The sequence below is a fragment of the Elephas maximus genome, chromosome X (assembly GCF_024166365.1).
Source record: "Elephas maximus indicus isolate mEleMax1 chromosome X, mEleMax1 primary haplotype, whole genome shotgun sequence".
Taxonomy (NCBI): Eukaryota; Metazoa; Chordata; class Mammalia; order Proboscidea; family Elephantidae; genus Elephas; species Elephas maximus.
Genome location: NC_064846.1, coordinates 102,745,219 through 102,763,478, shown reverse-complemented (window position 1 = coordinate 102,763,478; position 18,260 = coordinate 102,745,219). Strand labels below are relative to the sequence as shown.

The following is an 18,260-nucleotide window of genomic DNA, read 5'->3' as shown; positions in this document are numbered from 1 at the left end:
ATGGAAAAAAATATATGAAGCAAATAACTACCAGAAAAAGCAAGAGTAGTAATACTAATCTCATAGAAAATGGGCTTTAAAACAAAATCCACCATAGAAGACAAAGAAGGGCACTATATAATGATTGAAGGGACAATCCTTCACGAAGACGTAACCATAATAAACATCTACGCACCCAATGACGGGATTCCAAAATACATAAAACAAACTCTAACAGCACTGAAAAGAGAAACTGACAGTTCCAAAATAATAGCAGGAGTCTTCAACACACCACGCTCGGTAAAGGACAGAACATCTAGAGAGAAACTCAACAAAGATACAGAGGAGCTAAAAGACACAATCAGCCATCTTGACCTCATAGACATATACAGAACACTCCATGCAACAGTTGCAAAGTACACATTCTTCTGCAACACACATGGAATGTTCTCCAGAATAGACCACATCTTAGGCCGCAGAGCAACCCTCAACAAAATACAAAACACTGAGATAATACAAAGTAACTTCTCTGACCACAATGCCATCAAAGTAGAAATTAACAGAAAGAGCAAGGAAAAAAAAATCAATTACATGGAAACTGAATAACAACCTGCTTAAAAAACACTGGGTAATTTTTTTTTAATATTAGAAATCAGAGATGGAATCAATTCCTAGAATCAAACGAGAATGAAAACACATCATATCAAAACCTTTGGCACACAGCAAAGGAAGTCCTCGGAGGTCAATTTATAGCAACAGATACACACATAAAAAAAAAGAAGGGAAAAAATCAAACTGTTAATCCTACAACTAGAATAAATAGAAAGAGAACAGCAAAAGAAGTCCACAGCCACCAGAAGAAAGGAAATAACAAAGATCAGAGCAGAAAGAAATGAAATAGAGAATAGAAAACAGTAGAAAGAATCAACAAAACCAAAAGTTGGTTCTTTAAAAGGATCAAGAAAATCAACAAACCACTGTCCAAACTGACAAAAGAAAAACAGGAGAGAATGCAAATAACCCAAATAAGAAATGAAATGGGGGACATTACAACAGACCCAAATGAAATAAAAAAGGATCATAACAGAATATTATGAAAAAATATGCTCCAACAAGTTTGAAAACCTAGAGAAAATGGACAAATGTCTAGAAACACACTACCTACCCTAACTAAAACAAAATGATGTTGACAATCTGAACAGACCCATAACAAGAGAAGAGGTTGAAAAGATAATAAACAAAAAAATTCCAAACAAACAAACAAAAAAAGCCCTGGCCCAGATGTCCTCACTGGAGAATTCTAGCAAACATTCAGAGAAGAGATTACACCAGTATTACTCAAACTGTTTCAGAATATAGAAAACAAAGTGATACTTCTGAATTCATTGTATGAAGCAGCATAACCCTGATACCCAAACCAGGCAAGAACATCACAAAAAAAGAAAATTACAGACCAATATCGCTCATGAACATAGACGCAAAACATCTCAACAAAATTCCAGCCAACAGAATTCAGCATCATATCAAAAAATAATATACCACAACGAAGTAGGATTCATACCAGGTATGCAAGGATGGTTCAACATTAGAAAATCAATCAATGTAATCCACCACATAAATAAAAGGAAAGAAAAGAATCACATGATCATCTTAATTGACACAGAAAGGGCATTCGACAAAGTCCAACACCCATTCCTGGTAAAGACTCTCAATAAAATAGGTATAGAAGGGAAATTTCTCAACATAATAAAGGGGATCTACACAAAAACAATGGCTAACATCCTTCTTAAAGGAGAGAGGCTGAAAACATTCCCCTTGTATAGGAACAAGACAAAGATGCCCTTTATCGCCACTCCTATTTAACATTGTCTTGGAAGTTCTAGCTAGAGCAATAAGGCAAGAAACAGAAACAAAAGGTATCCAAACTGGCAATGAAGAAGTTAAACTCACCCTATTTACAGATGACATGATACTATACATAGAAAACCAAAAAAACTCCACAAGAAAATAATTGAAACTAACAGAAAGATTCAGCAGAGTGTCACGATATAAGATAAACATACAAAAATCAGTTGCGTTTTGATACACCAATAAAGAGAATGATGAAAAGGAAATCAGGAAAATGATATCATTTATAATAGCTCCTAAAAAATAAAATACATAGCAATAATCTAACCAGGAATGTAATCGAACTTTACAAAGAAAACTATAAAACGTTACTTCAAGAAACCAAAAGAAATCTACATAAATGGAAAAACATATCAAGCTCATGGATAGGTACACTCAACTTTGTGAAAATGACAGTTCTACCCAAAGCGATTTACAAATGCAATTCAGTCCTGATCCAAATACCAACAACATTCATTAAAGAGATGGAAAATTATGGAAAGGGAAGAAGCCCTGGATAAGTAAAGCACTACTGAAGAAGAATAAAGTAGGAGGACTTGCAGTACTGGACCTCAGAACCTACTGTATAGCTACAGTAGTCAAAACAGCCTGGTACTGGACAGCAACAGATACATTGACCAATGGAACAGAATTGAGAACCCAGATGTAAATCCATCTATGCATGGTCACCTGATATTCGATAAGGGCCAAAAGTCCATCAAATGGGGAAAAGACAGTATTTTTTTATAATGGTGGTTGCAAAACTGGATATCCATCTGCAAAAAAAAAGTATCCACACCTCGCACCATATACAAAAACTAATTCAAAATGTATCAAAGACCTAAACATAAAGCCAAAAACTATGAAGTTCATTGAAGAAAAAATAGGATCAATGCTAGAGGCCCTAATACACAGCATTAACGGGATACAAACCACAACCAACAACATACAAACTCCAGAAGATAAACTAGGTAACTGGGATCTTCTAAAAATTAAACACCTGTGCTCATCAAAAGACTTCACTGAAAGAGTAAAAATAGAATCCACCGAATGGAAAAAAATTTTTGGCTATTACAAATCAGACAAAGGTCTAATCTCTAAAATCTACAAGAAAATCCAACGCCTCTACAAAAAAAAACACACAAATAATACAATTAAAAAATGGGCAAAGCAAATGAACAGACACTTCACCAAAGAGCCAACAGACACATGAAGAAATGCTCGCAATTACTAGCCATTAAAAAAACCTAACCTAACCCACTGCCGTCGAGTTGATTCTGACTCACAGTGACCCTATAGAACACAATAGAACTGCACCACAGAGTTTCCAAGGAGCACCTGGTGGATTCGAACTGCCGAACTCTTGGTTATCAGCCGTAGCACTTAACCACTATGCCAGCACGGTTTCCTACCAGTCATTAAAAAAAAAAAACACCAGAAATGCAAATCAAAACTACAGTGAGATACCTCACCCTGGCATTACTGGCATGAATCAAAAAAACAGGAAAAACAGGAAATAACGAATGTTGGAGAGGTTGTGGGAAGATTGGAACTCTTATACACTGCTGGTGGGAATGCAAAATGATACAACCATTTTGGAAAATGATATGGCGTTTCCTTAGAAAGCTAGAAATAGAAATACCACATGATCCAGCAATTCCATTCCTAGGAATATACCTTAGAGAAATAAAAGTCATCACAAGAATAGACATATGCACACCCATGTTCATTGCAGCATTGTTCAAAATAGCAAAAAGATGGCAACAACCTAGATGTCCATTGAAAGAAGAATGGATAAACAAGCTGTGGTATATACACACAATGGAGTATTACACAACGATAAAGATCAATGATGAATCTGTGAAGCATCTCATAACATGGATGAATCTAGAGGACATTATGCTGAGTGCAATAAGTCAATCACAAAAGGACAAATACTATATGAGACCACTAGTGAAAAAACTCATGGAAAGGTTTACACACAACAAGAAACAATCTTTGATGGTTATGAGGGAGGGGAAAGGTGGGGATGGAAAAACACTGAATAGACAATAGATGAGTGGTAACTTTGGTGAGGGGTAAGACAGTACACAATACTGGGGAAGCCAGCACAACTTGTCCAAGGCAAGGTCATGGAAGCTGCATAGACACATCTAAACTCCCTGAGGGACTGAATTGCTGGGCTGAGGGATGTGGGGACCATGGTCTCAGGGAACATCTAGCTTAATTGGCATAACACAGTTATAAAGAAAATGTTCTACATTCTACTTTGGTGAGTAGCATCTGGGGCCTTAAAAGACGGTGAGTGGCCATCTAGGATACTCCACTGTTCTCACCCCTTTGGGAGCAAGGAAAAATGAAGAAAACTAAAGATTCAAGAGAAAGATAAATCCAAAGGACTAACGGACCACATCTACCACAGCCTCCACCAGACTGAGTCCAATGCAACTAGATGGTGCCCGGTTACCACCACTGACTGCTCTGCCAGGGAGCACAATAGAAGATCCTGGAAAGAGCTGGAGAAAAATGTAGAACAAAATTTTAACTCAAAAAGAAAGATCAGTTTTCCTGGCCTGACAGAGACTGGAGTAACACTGAGAGTATGGCCCCTGGACACCCTTTCAGCTCAGTAATGAAGTCATTCCTGAGGTCCATCCTTCAGTCAAAGATTGGACAGGCCCATAAAACAAAGTAAGACTAAAGAGGCACACCAGCCCAGGGGCAAGAAAGCAGGAGGGGACAGGAAAGCTGGTAATAGGGAACCCAGGGTTGAGAAGGGAGTGTGTTGACATACGTGGGGTTGTTAACCGATGTCACAGAACAATATGTGTACGGTTTAAAGAGAAACTACTTTTTTTCTGTAAACCTTCATCTGAAGTACAATTAAAAAAAACACAAAGAATTCAGGATTGAGAGAGAGTAAGCTTTGCCACAAAGTCCGTATACAGGCCACACCCCTAGGAAACTCCCCTTTCAACTGATTTGCTATTCACATCAGATCACAAAATGGAGTTTGATTACATAATATTGGCCAAAGCACAGAGAATCATGGCCTGGGCAAGTTGACATATAACCTTACCCATCACATACCACCTTATATTATTCAACTGTCTGATTTTAAAAAAAGCACGAGACATACCAAGAAACTGGGAAGAATAGAATAAACCATTAAAGAAACAAAATTAAGTGGCAGAAGCAATTCCTAAGGAAGCCCAGATATTGTACACACTACGTAAAGACTTCAAAACAACAGTCTTAAATAACAAAATGGTCTTAAAATCAGGAAAATGATACATGTACAAAATTAGAATATCAATAAGGACATATAAATTATAAAATGGTACCAAACAGAATTTCTGGAGCTGAAAGGCACAATAATGGAAATGAAAAACTCACTAATGGTGTTTTTTATGTATTGAATTGTGTCCCCCCAAAATATGTGTTGTAAATCCTAACCTCTATGCCTGTGGTTATAATCTCATTTGGAAATGGGCTGTCTTTGTCGTTAATGAGACAGGATTAGTGTAGGGTGTGTATTAAGTCAATCTCTTTTGAGATATGAAGGAGATTAAACAAGCAAGTGAAAAGAGTAGAGATGGGGGAAGAGAGATGCCAAGCCACATGAAGAATTCCCAGGAGCAGAAGCTCAGAAGAGGCAAAGACCTTCCTCTAGAGTCAACAGAGAAAGAAAGTCTTCCCCTAGAGCAGGGACTTCTAGCCTCCTAAACTGTGAGAATATAAATTTCTGTATAAAGAAAATGTTCTACATCCTACTTTGGTGAGTAGTGTCTGGGGTCTCAAAAGCTCATGAGCAACTATCTAAGATACTCCACTGGTCCCACCCCATCTAGAGCAAGGGAGAATGAAGAAAACCAAAAACACAAGGGAAAGATAAGTCCAAGGAACTAATGGGCCACAACTACCACAGCCTCCACAAGACTGAGTCCAGCACAACTAGATGGTACCTGGCTACCACCACTGAGTACTCTGACAGGGATCGCAATAGCAGGTTCTGGACAGAGCTAGAGAAAAATGTAGAACAAAATTCAAATTCATCAGTAAAAGACCAGACTTACTGGTCTGACAGACACTGGAGAAACCCTGAGGGTATATCCCCCAGACACCCTTTTAACTCAGTACTGAAGTCACTCCTGAGGTTTACTCTTCAGCCAAAGATTAGACAGGCCCATAAAACAAAACAAGACTAAATGGGCACACCAATCCTGGGGCAAGGACAAGAAGGCAGGAGGGAACAGGAAAGCTGCCAATGGGGAACCCAAGGTTGAGAAGGGGAGAGTGTTGACATGTTCTGGGGTTGACAACTGTCTTAGTTATCTGATGCTGCTACAACAGAAATACCACAAGTGGATGGCTTTAACAAAGAGAAATTTATTTTCTCACAATCTAGGTTAGAATTCAAATTTAGGGTGCCAGTTCCGGGGAAGGCTTTCTCTCTCTGTTGGCTCTGGGGGAAGGTTCTTTTCATCAGTTTTCCCCAGTAAAGGAGCTTCTCAGCACAAGGACCCAAGGTCCAAAGGATATGTTATTCTCCTGGATCTTGTTTCTTGGTGGTATGAGGTTCCCCATGTCTCTCTGCTTGCTCCTACCTTTTATATATCAAAAGAGATTGGCTTAAAATATAATTAATCTTGTAGATTGAATCCTGCCTCATTAACATAACTGCCACTAATCCCATCTCATTAGCATCATAGAGATAGGATTTACAACACACAGAAAAATCACATCGGATGACAAAATGTTAGATAATCACACAACACTGGGAATCATGGCCTAGCCAAATTGATACACATATTTCTTGGGGACACAATTCACTCCATAACATTCCACCCTTTACCCCCCAAAATTCATGTCCTTGCCACATATAAAACACATTAAGCAAAAAGCGGCCATCTAAGATGCATCAATTGGTCTCAAGCCGCCTGGATCAAAGGAGAATGAAGAACACCAAAGTCACACAATAACTACGAGCCCAAGAGACAGAAAGGGCCACATGAACCAGGGACTTACATCATCCTGAGACCAGAAGAACTAGATGGTGCCTGGCCACAACCGATGACTGCCCTGACAGGGAGCACAACAGAGAACCCCTGAGGGAGCAGGAGAACAGTGCGATGCAGACCCCAAATTCTCATAAAAAGACCAGACTTCATGGTCTGACTGAGACTAGAGGAATCCCAGTGGTCATGGTCCCCAAACATTCTGTTGGCCCAGGACAGGAACCATTCCCGAAGACAACTCATCAGACATGGAAGGGACTGGACAATGGGTGGGAGAGAGATGCTGACGAAGAGTGAGCTACTTGTATCAGGTGGACACGTGAGACTGTGTTGTCATCTCCTGTCTGGAGGGGAGATAGGAGGGTAGAGAGGGCTAGAAACTGGCAAAAATCGTCACGAAGGGAGAGATTGGAAGGAGGGAGCGGGCTGATTCATTAGGGGGAGAGTAAGTGGGAGTATAGAGTCAGGTGTATATAAGCACATGTAAACTTTCACTTAAAGCACAATAAAAGTTATTAAAAAAAACCACATTCAGCAACCAATGCCACAAAACAACATGTGTATTGTTTAATGAGAGCCTAATTTGCCCTGTAAATCTTCATCTAAAGCACAAAAAAAAAAACCTGTCACCAAAAAAAGGAATACAAATTTTTATTAAAGCCATCCACTTGTGATATTTCTGTTATAGCAGCACTAGGTAACTAAGACAGAATCTTGTACAGGGAGCGGTGTGCTGCTCAATCAGGTACCAAAAATGTGGAAGCGTTTTTGGAATTGGATAATGGGTAGAGGCTAGAAGAGTTTTAAGGTGCCTAATAGTAAAAAAAAAAAAAAAAAATTTTAATAGTAAAAGCCGAGACTGTTGGTAGAATTATGGAGATCAAAGGCAATTATGTCATCTTAGAAGTTACACACGGCACCAGCAACAGAATGTTGCTAGAAATGTGTAGAAAAGCATGATGTCCTTCTCTAGGAACTGATCCCTCCTGACAACATCTCCAAAGTACGTAAGACACAGTCTCGCCATCCTTGCTTCTAAGGAGCATTCTGATTGTACTGCTAAGACAGATTTGTTTGTTCTTTTGGCAGTCCATGGTATATTCAATATTCTTCACCAACACCACGATTCAAAGGCCTCAATTCTTCTTGGGTCTTCCTTATACACTGTCCAGCTTTCACATGCATATGATGAGATTGAAAATACAATGGCTTGGGTCAGGCGCACCATAGTCTTTATGGTGACATCTTTGCTCTTCCACACTTTAAAGAGGTCCTTTGTGGCAGATTTGCCCAGTGCAATGCGTCTTTTGATTTCATGACTGCAGCTTCCATGGCTGTTGATTGTGGATCCAAGTAAAATTAAATCCTTGACAACTTCAATCTTTTCCCCATTTATCATGATGTTGCTCATTGGTCCAGTTGTGAGGATTTTTGTTTTCTTTATGTTGAGGTGCAATCCATACTAAAGGCTGTGGTCTTTGATCTTCATCAGTAAGTGCTTCAAGTCCTCTTCACTTTCAGCAAGCAAGGTTGTGTCATCTGCATAACGCAGGTTGTTAATGAATCTTCCTCCAATCCTGATGCCCCGTTCTTCTTCATATAATCGATGTTCAACCATTTCAAGAGGTAGCATATGATCAGGAACCTATGGTACTGAAGGAAGAAGTCCAAGCTGCTCTGAAGGCATTGGCGAAAAAGAAAGCTCCAGGGATTGATGGAATATCAAATGAGATGTTTCAACAAACACATGCAGCACTGGAGGTGCTCACTCGTCTATGCCAAGAAATGTGGAAGACAGCTTCCTGGCCAACTGACAGGAAGAGATCCATATTTATGCCTACTCCCAAGAAAGGTGATGCAACTGAATGTGGAAATTATAGAACAATATCATTAATATTACACACAAGCAAAATTTTGCTGAAGATCATTCAAAAAGAGCTGCATCAGTATATTGACAGGGAACTGCCAGAAATTCAGGCTGGTTTCAGAAGCAGATGTAGAACCAGGGATATCATTGCTGATATCAGATGGATCCTGGCTGAAAGCAGAGAGTGCCAGAAGGATGTTTACCAGTGTTTTATTGATTATGCAAAGGTATTCGACTGTGTGGGTCATAACAAATTACGGATAGCATTGCAAAGAATGGGAATTCCAGAGGGCTTAATTGTGCTCATGAGGAACCTTTACATAGATCAAGAGGCAGTTGTTCGGACAGAACAAGGGGATACTGATTGGTTTAAAGTCAGGAAAGGTGTGTGTCAGGGTTGTATTCTTTCACCAATTCATACTAAATGGCTATATATTTAGGATGTTAAGTACAATTCTCATGATAACTGCAAAGAAAATATATCAAAAATTTACACAAAAGGATATGAGAAAGGAATTAAAATGGCCCACTCGAACAAAAAAATCAACTAAAACAAAAGAAGGCAGTAGTGAAAGAATTTAGGAACAAAATAGTATAACATAAACAAAAATCAAATAGCAAAATGGTAGAAGTAAGTACTTCTGTATCTGTAAAAACTTTAAATAAATGAATAAAACTATTCCAAAGACAAAGAGTTGGCAGGGCAGATTATATATATATATATATATATATATATATATATATATATATATACACATATACATATACATATATAACGATCCAACTGTATGCTATCTACAAGAGATGCACTTTAGATCTGAAGACACTTATTTGTGTCTTAAAGTTAAAGGGTTTGGAGAAAATATCCCATATAAATAGTAACCAGAGGGTTGGGGTAGCTATGTCAACATTAGACAAAACTGACTTTAAGTCAAAATCTGTTACAAGAGACAAAGAACATTATACAATGATAAAAAAAAAAACCCAGTGCCGTCGAGTCGATTCTGACTCATAATGATAAGAGGGTCAATTCATCATAAAGATTTGACAATTATAAATATATATGCACCTAACAGCAGCGTCCCAAAATATATGACACAAACATTGATAGAATTGAAGTGAGAAAGAGATAGATGTACAGTAATTGTTGGAGACTTCAATACAACACTTTCAATAATAGATATAATACCTAAACAGTAAATCAATAATGAAATACATGACTGAAACAACACTATAAACTAACTAGACCTAACAAACATATATAGGACACTCGACATAACAACAGCATAATACATATTTTTCCCCACTCTTCATGGATCATTCTCCAGGATAGACCATATTTTAGGTCACAAAAGAAGTCTCGATAAATTTAAAAAGACTGAAACCATACAAAGTATCTTCAATAAAATCAATAAAGGAAGGAAAACTGGAAGTTTCACAAATATACAGAGATTAAACAACCTCCTATTAAACAACCAATGAGTCTAAGAAAAATATCACAAGGCAAATTAGAATATACTTAGAAATGAATGAAAATGAAAGTGTAACATACCAAAACTTATGGAATGCAACAAAGGCAGTGTTCAGAAGGAATTTTATAGCTGTAAACACCTACATTAAAAATGCAGAAAGATCTAGAATCAGTAGCCTAACTTTACAACTTGAGGAATGAAAAAAAGAAAAGCAAACTAAGCCAAAAACTACCAGAAGGAAGGAAATAATAAAGATTAGAAAGGATATGAATAAAATACAGGTAAAAAAACAACACAGAGAATCAATGAAATAAAATCGGTTCTTTGAAAAGATCAACAACATTTATAAATCTTTAGCTAGACTAAGAAAAAAAGAGAGAAGCTGCAAATACTAAAATTAGAAATAAGAGTGAGGACATTACTACCAACCTTTCAGAAATTAAAAGGGTCATAAGAGAATACTATGAACAACTGTATGCCAACAAATCAGAAAGCCTAGATGAAACAGACAAATTCCTAGAAACACACAAGCTACCTTAATTGACTCAAGAAGAAACAGAAATCTCAATAGACCTATAACAAGAGATTGAAACAGTAATCAAAAACCTCCCAAGAAAGGAAAGGTAGGATCAGATGTTTCATTTGTGAATTCTACCAAATATTTAAAGAATTGACATTAATACTTCTTAATCTCTTCCAAAAAATAGAAACTGCTGACACCTAAACCAGATAAAGACACCTCAAGAAAACGACAAATATCCCTTTTGTGTATACATGCAAAAATTCTCAACTGTCAAGCTGAGCACAACTGCATATTAAAAGGATTATATACCATGACCAAGTGAGATTTATCCCAGGAATGCAAGGGTGGTTCAACATAAGGAAATCAATGTAATACACCAAACTAATAGAACAAAGGAAAAGAACCACATTATCATCTCAATCGATGCAGAAAAGGCATTTAACAAAATCCTTTAATTATAAAATCCCTCAACAAACTAGGAATAGAAGAAATTTTTTTCAGTATGATAAAGGGTATTTATGAAAAGCTCACAGCTAATATCATACTCAATGGAGGAAGACTGAGGCGTTTCGTTTTAAGGTCAGGAACAAGACAAGGATGCCTGCTGTCACCACTACTATTCATCATTGTACTCAAAGTTCTAGCCAGGTCAATTAATTAGGCAGGAAAAAGAAATAAAAGGCATGCAAATTGGAAAGGAAGTAGTATAACTACCTCTCTAGACCGATGACATGGTGCTGTATATAGAAAACCCCAAAGAATCCACAAGAAATCTAGAAGAGGCGATAAAAATAACTTCAACAAAGTTACATGGTATACTATGAACATCCAAAAATCAGTTGTGTTTCTACACACTAGCAATGAACAGTCTAAAAATATTAAGAAAACATTTCCATTTGCAATAACAAAAAATAAAACACTTAGGAATAAATTTAACCTTAGAAGTGCAAAACCTGTACACTGATAACTACAAAATATTGCTGAAAGAAATTTAAAAAGACCTAAAGAAATAGAAAGACATCTCGTGTTCATGAACGGGAAGGCTTAATATTGTTAAGATGCCAACACTACCCAAAGTGATCTATAAAAAAAAAAAAATTATAGATTCAACGTAATCCCTATCAAACTTCCAACAGCTTTTTTTGCAAAGATAGAAAAGCCAATCCTCAAATTCATATTGAATTACAACAGGCCCTAAACATCCAAAGCAATCTTGATAAAAAGAACGAAGTAGGAGGACTCACACTTCCTGATTTCAAAGTGTACTACAAAGCTTCAATATTCAAAACACTGTGGTACTGATATGAGAATAGACATTCAGACCAATGTAATGGAACTGAAAGTCCTATAAACCTGTGTATCTATTGCCAAGTGGTTTTCGACAGGGATGCTAAGTCCATTTAATTGGAAAGAAAAGTCTCTTTAGCAAATGATTCTGGGCAACTAGTTCTCTATATGTAAAAGAATGAAGTTGGACCCATACCTCATACCATATGCAAAAATTACCCCAAAATGGATCAACTACTGAAATATAAGAGCTAAAACTATAAAACTCTTAGAAGAAAATATAAGGGTAAAGCTTCAGAACCTTGTTTTTGTCAATAAATTCTTAGATATGACACGAAATGCACAAGCAACAACAAAAAGATAAATTGGACCTCATCGAAATTAAAAGCATTCGTGTATTGAATGGCATTGTCAGGAAAGTGAAAAGACAACCTACAAATTGGGAGAAAATAAGGGTTTAATATCCAGAACATGTACAGGTTTAATATCCAGAATATGTAAAGAACTCCTACAACTCAACGACAGAAAGACAAGCAACCCAATTAAAAAATGAGCAACTTCAATAGACATTTCTCCAAAGAATATATACAAATGGTCGATAAGCACATGAAAAGGTGCTCAACATTAGCCATTAGGGAAATGCAAATCAAAACCACAATGAGATACCACTTCATACCCAATAGGATGGCTATTACATAAAAAAATAATAATCATGGAAAATAACAAGTGTTAGAGAGCATGTGAAGAAATTGGAACCCTCTTCCACTGCTCGTGGAAATGTAAAATGGAGCAGCTGCTGTGGAAAAGAGTTTGGCAGTTTCTCAAAAAATTAAACATAGTATTACCATAAAACTCAAACCAGTTGCCACTGAGTAAATTCCAACTCAGGGTGACCCCACATATTTCAGGGTAGAATTGTGCTCCATTGGATTTTCAATGGCTATGCTCACTGTAGCATCATTTACCACAGTCAAAAAGCAGAAACAACCCAAATGTCCATCAACAGATAAATGAAGAAACAAAACGTGGTATATGCACACCAGCTGCCTATTGAGTTGATTCCAACTCATGGCAACCTCATGTGTGTCAGAGTAGAACTGTGTTTCACCGGGTTTCCAATGGCTGATATTTCAGAAGTAGCTTGTCTTTCCTCCAAGGTGCCTCTGGGTGAATTTGAACCACTAACCTTTCAGTTAACATCCAGCCACATTAACCATTTGCACCACCCAAGGACTCCAAACCAGTTGCCACTGGGTCAGTTCTGACTCATGGCGACCTCATGTATTTCAGAGTAAAATTGTGCTCCATAGGGTTTTCAAGGGCTGTGACCTTTCAGAAGTAGATCACCAGGCCTTTCTTCCAAGGCACTTCTGAGTGGATTGGGACCATCAACTTTTTGGTTAGTAGCTGCGCACTTAACCATTTGTGTCACCCAGGGACTCCTATATATATTAATTTAATTTAAAGTTATTAATAATATAATATTATTAATTATATAAATATATTAAATAAAGATAATATTCCACTGCATATATATACATATATACACACCCACACACATGCACAACCAATCCAACCCATTGCCGTCGAGTCGATTCTGATCATAGTAATCCAATAGAACAGAGCAGAACTGTCCCATAGGGTTTCCAAGGCAGTAAATCTTTACAGAAGCAGACTACCACATCTTTCTCCAGCGAAGCAGCTGGTGGGTTCTAACTGTCAACCTTTTGGATAGCAACAGAGTGCTTAAACCACTGTGCCATGAGGACTCCACATATGTGTGTATCTATATATAAACCCATTGCCGTCAAGTCAATTCTGACTCATAGCGACCCTATAGGACAGAGTAGAACTGCCCCATAGAGTTTCCAAGGAGCACGTGGTTGATTTGAACTGCCGACCTCTTGGTTAGCAGCCATAGCACTTAACCACTAAGCCACCAGGGTTTCCGTGCATATATATATAAAAACCAAACCCAGTGCCATCGAGTCGATTCCGATTCATAGCGACCCTATAGGACAGAGTAGAACTGCCCCACAGAGTTTCCAAGGAGCGCCTGGCGGATTCGAACTGCTGACCCTTTGGTTAGCAGCTGTAGCACGTAACCACAATGCCACCAGGGTTTCCATATATATATAGTAGAATATTATTCAGCCATAAAGAGAAATGCAGATCTAATACATGCTACCACATGAATTAACTTTAAAAACATTATATTAAGTGAAATAAGTCAGACACAAAAAGACAAATATTTTATGCCCCACTTATATGAAATATATAGAATAGGAAAATACATATAAACACAAGTAGATTAGTGGTTACCAGAGGCTGGAAAGAAGGGGAATGGGGAGTTATTTGCTTAAGGGGTACTGAGTTTCTGTTTGGGGTGATAGAAACTTTTTGAAATAGATAGTGATGGTTGCACAACACTGTAAAAAAAAAAAAAAAAGACATTCCAATGTCTCCCTTTCCTTAGAGTCAAATGTCTTTCTAACACTTAACCTACTCCCAATAAGAATTATGAAGGTAAAATTTTTTTACCAAAAAAGGCATTCAGCAGCTTCTGAACCTGAATATTGCTGCCCACGGTGCGGTACAACCCCTCTGTCTTGATCCCTAGGGAAAAAAAGTCAAGTCAGTTTTGTTTATATGGCGCTTTCATCTCTGCAGGATAGAGAAAGCAGGTACTTATACACTGGAATCAGTTCACACAGGAAGGGGTCAGCTCACTCTTTCCAATCTTTCTAGTCCTTCCCTGCAACAGGCATCTCTCCAAATTATCCATACTTTCATTTGGGTTGTACCAGACACTCATTAATCTGAACATACAGAATACACTCTACAGTAAATAGAAGAGTTATGTTTAAATGGATGGCAACAGATGGCTAAGAATGATGCTGCCACGTTGAAAAGGAGCTGGGATTTAAATGAAAAGGTTTTCCAAAGGAAATATCAACCTTCAGGTTGCCCTTGTGTAATAATATAAAGGAGGAGAGGGCTGAGTACGGAGATGTGAAGGAACAGGTTATTTCGTGTGCTGAGAAAGATGGAGGCAACATTTTTAAGAAAAAAAGATGCTTGGCTACAACACTACACCTGCCCACGTTCCAAATGTCTTCAGAGGGAAACCAGGAAGTACTGTCAACTTGGAAAAATGTTGGCTCCACGTTTGCCTGAGTTTAGCTTTGCCCCATCAATTTTTAAACCAATATTATACATTGTAGCAGAAATTGGACTCTTACTTAGGAAGGAACCATCATAACACTGCTTGAGGAGTGCAGGTACTATTTCAAAATACTTTATAAGCCATTTAAAGCTCTTACTCCTTAAAAGCAGGAAATCACAAATTACCTAAATATGATTAGCTATCTCTTGTTTAGAATTTGCTGAAAGTATACAAATTGTGTCTAGTGCTGAAGATTTATAATACTGTACATTCCTAACATAGGTCCTGCTCCATAGATGATATCATTGTTACTTTAGAGAAACTACCCCAGTATAAAATCAGAGTGACCAGGTTCAAAACCTGCCAAGGCTACGGTTCAGATCTTACCTTTGGTCTCAATGACATTGATGCACTTTCTAACAAACTTGAACCCCACTTCATCCAGCTGCACTGTTTCAAGCAAAGAAAGCAGAATTAGACCTGCTGCAACAGGCCTCACCTACCAAACATTTAATGATCATACGAAGGGATTGTAGTCAGAGCTCTAGGGACTTAGTCCCTTTTTCAATCACCCTGAAATGCAGGAAAGTTTCTTTTATTCAGAGGAGGTTTATAGTTTTGGCTCTTATAATGAAAAAATGTTTTCAGCTTGCCCTTTGCTTTATGTCTGCTTTAGGCATCAAATGTGAAATGCTAGCCTGGAAATGAACACAATATCTATCATGCTCAGAAGAAGAAGGATAATAATACGTTTCTTTATATTACTTTTTTTTATATCACTGCTATTACCCTCACCATGAAATAAGATAAAATTACTTGTTTAGTTTAATCAACAAATCATTTAAAACAAATAGATCTGATTTTTATTTCACATCGAGACATGCATATACAATCCTGCATCAATATTACATCAGTAATGATAGAATTTACTGTGATTAGGACAGTTGGCAGTTTGTAATGTCAGTAGAACAGAAACTTGAATGACTCACTTTCTTCCTGTTTTGTTATGGGGCTGTGGTAGATCTACAAAAGAAGAGAAACAAAAAGAGCCATGGGTATTGTGAATCACTAGAGATAGACAGGGCAGATATTATAAAATCTCTTTCCCCAGCTGGGCCATCAAAACCATTAGACTTTAAAACTTTAACAAGAAGAAACTTTTCATTTTGGGGACTTTTCAACTCTTCATTTTTGAATCATCCTTATCAGGTTCTGAGAAAATAGATTAACAGTCCCTGAAAATTGCACTGGGTTTCATAACAGCTCACTGTTGCTGAAGTTGTACCCTGCTCATCTTAAGACATTTACTTATGTAAAGCATGGAGCATTTTTATGATAGAGACCAAAATATGACAGAAAGGAAGTAGTCTTCTCATGAATATCTGGGTAAAGAGCTTTGATGATAAAATACAAATGCTCCTGATACCAACTTCCCCATCCCAAAGACTGGGTAATGGGTGTTTCTCTGTGGACAGGTGTGTCCATCTAAAAGAGATCCATGCACTCACCAAGATTTTTCTCAGTGGTCTTGAAGTATACGTTGTGATAGACAGCTTTGTGTGAGACTGAAGGGTAAGTACTTGACTTTTAAAAAAAATTTTATTGTGCTTTAGATGAAAGTTTACAGCACAAGTTAATCTCTCATTCAAAAATTTATACATGGGAGCCAAGATGGCTAACTAGTCGGAAGCTTCCGCTGAACTGTCTCGCAAGAAAGACCCGAAAAAACAAGTGAATCCATTACATATATGGCAATCTACAAACCCTAAGCATCAAATGCAGAATTAAGGAATCCATCTGAGTGATGGGGGAGGGTGAGTCGGTGCAGAGGCAGCACCGAGTTGCTGACCCCACGCAGTGCCTCGGCTCTGATTCCTTGGCTCTGTTCTTTGGTGCGAATGCAGCAGAGCTGATGGTGGTTTCCTGAGACACTGCAACTTCAGCGAAAGAAGAGCAAAGTGGCACACCTCTGACCCTGCAATGTGTCTACAGCGGGGCTGGCTGCAGCGTTTCAGAAGAGGCTGCTTCAGTGAAAGAAGGCAAATGAAGTGCCCTGAGGGCGCCCCGACCCCCTGGTGTGATGGCCCCAGGTCTAGCTGTTGGGTTTAGGACAAAGCTATTTCACCAAAAGAAGACAAGTGCAGGACACAGCCCTAACCTCCTGAGGCAATCTCCGTGAGGACCCAGCCAGTGCACACAGGCTACACATGCCTCTGGAATGAGATAAAACAGCACTCTCGACACAAGGTAAGTGATTTTGTCTAATTTACCACACGGAATCTAGTACCTCCCTCTTCTGAAAGTACTCTCTCCTGTCTGATCCCTCCCCCCTCTGCCCCAGCCAGCTTCATTAACAGTTGAATTTCCTGGGCCTGAGCTAGAACTTGCTACGGGATGGAAAATGATACTGGTGAAGAGCGAGCTTCTTGGATCAAGTAGACACATGAGACTATGCTGGCATCTCCTGTGTGGAGGGGAGATGAGAGTGCAGAGGGGGCCAGAAGCGGCCTGAATGGACATGAGGAGAGAGAGTGGAGGGAAGGAGTGTGCTGTCTCATTAGGGGGAGAGCAATTAGGAGTGTATAGCAAGGTGTATATAATTTTTTGTATGAGAGACTGACTTGATTTGTAAACTTTCACTTAAAACACAATAAAAATTAATTAAAAAAATTTATACACATATTGTTTTGTGACACTGGCTACAATCTCCACAATGTGACAGCATGCTCCCCCTTTCCAACTCAGGTTCCCTGTGTTCATTCATCCAGTTCCTGTCCCTTCCTGCCTTCTCATCTTGCTTTTGGACAGGTGTTGTCCATTTGGTCTCGAATATTTGCTTGAACTAAGAAGCACATTCCTCATGTGTGGTATTTTTTGTTTTATAGGCCTACCTAATCTAAAGATGTACTTTGGGAGTGGTTTCAGTTCTGAGTAGGCAGAGTGTCCAGAGGCCACAGTTTCAGGGGTTTCCCCAGTCTCTGTCAGACCAGTAAATCTGATCTTTTCTCGTGAATTTGAATTCTGTTTTATATTTTTCTCCCATGTCCTGGCCCCACCTTCA

At 38.2% G+C, this 18,260-nt stretch overlaps 1 protein-coding gene across 1 annotated transcript in view; it reads right to left on the bottom strand.

Annotated features, from left to right (window-relative positions):
- Positions 1–18,260, bottom strand: part of OPHN1 (oligophrenin 1) — a 562,106-nt gene that overhangs the window by 202,561 nt on the left and 341,285 nt on the right. Inside the window, exons 13-15 of the mRNA XM_049872355.1 lie at positions 16,189–16,222; positions 15,587–15,649; positions 14,575–14,649 (exon numbers count right to left, since the gene is read on the bottom strand). Of these exons, the coding sequence (XP_049728312.1) occupies positions 14,575–14,649; positions 15,587–15,649; positions 16,189–16,222 (172 nt within the window). The remainder of the gene's footprint in view (positions 1–14,574; positions 14,650–15,586; positions 15,650–16,188; positions 16,223–18,260) is intronic.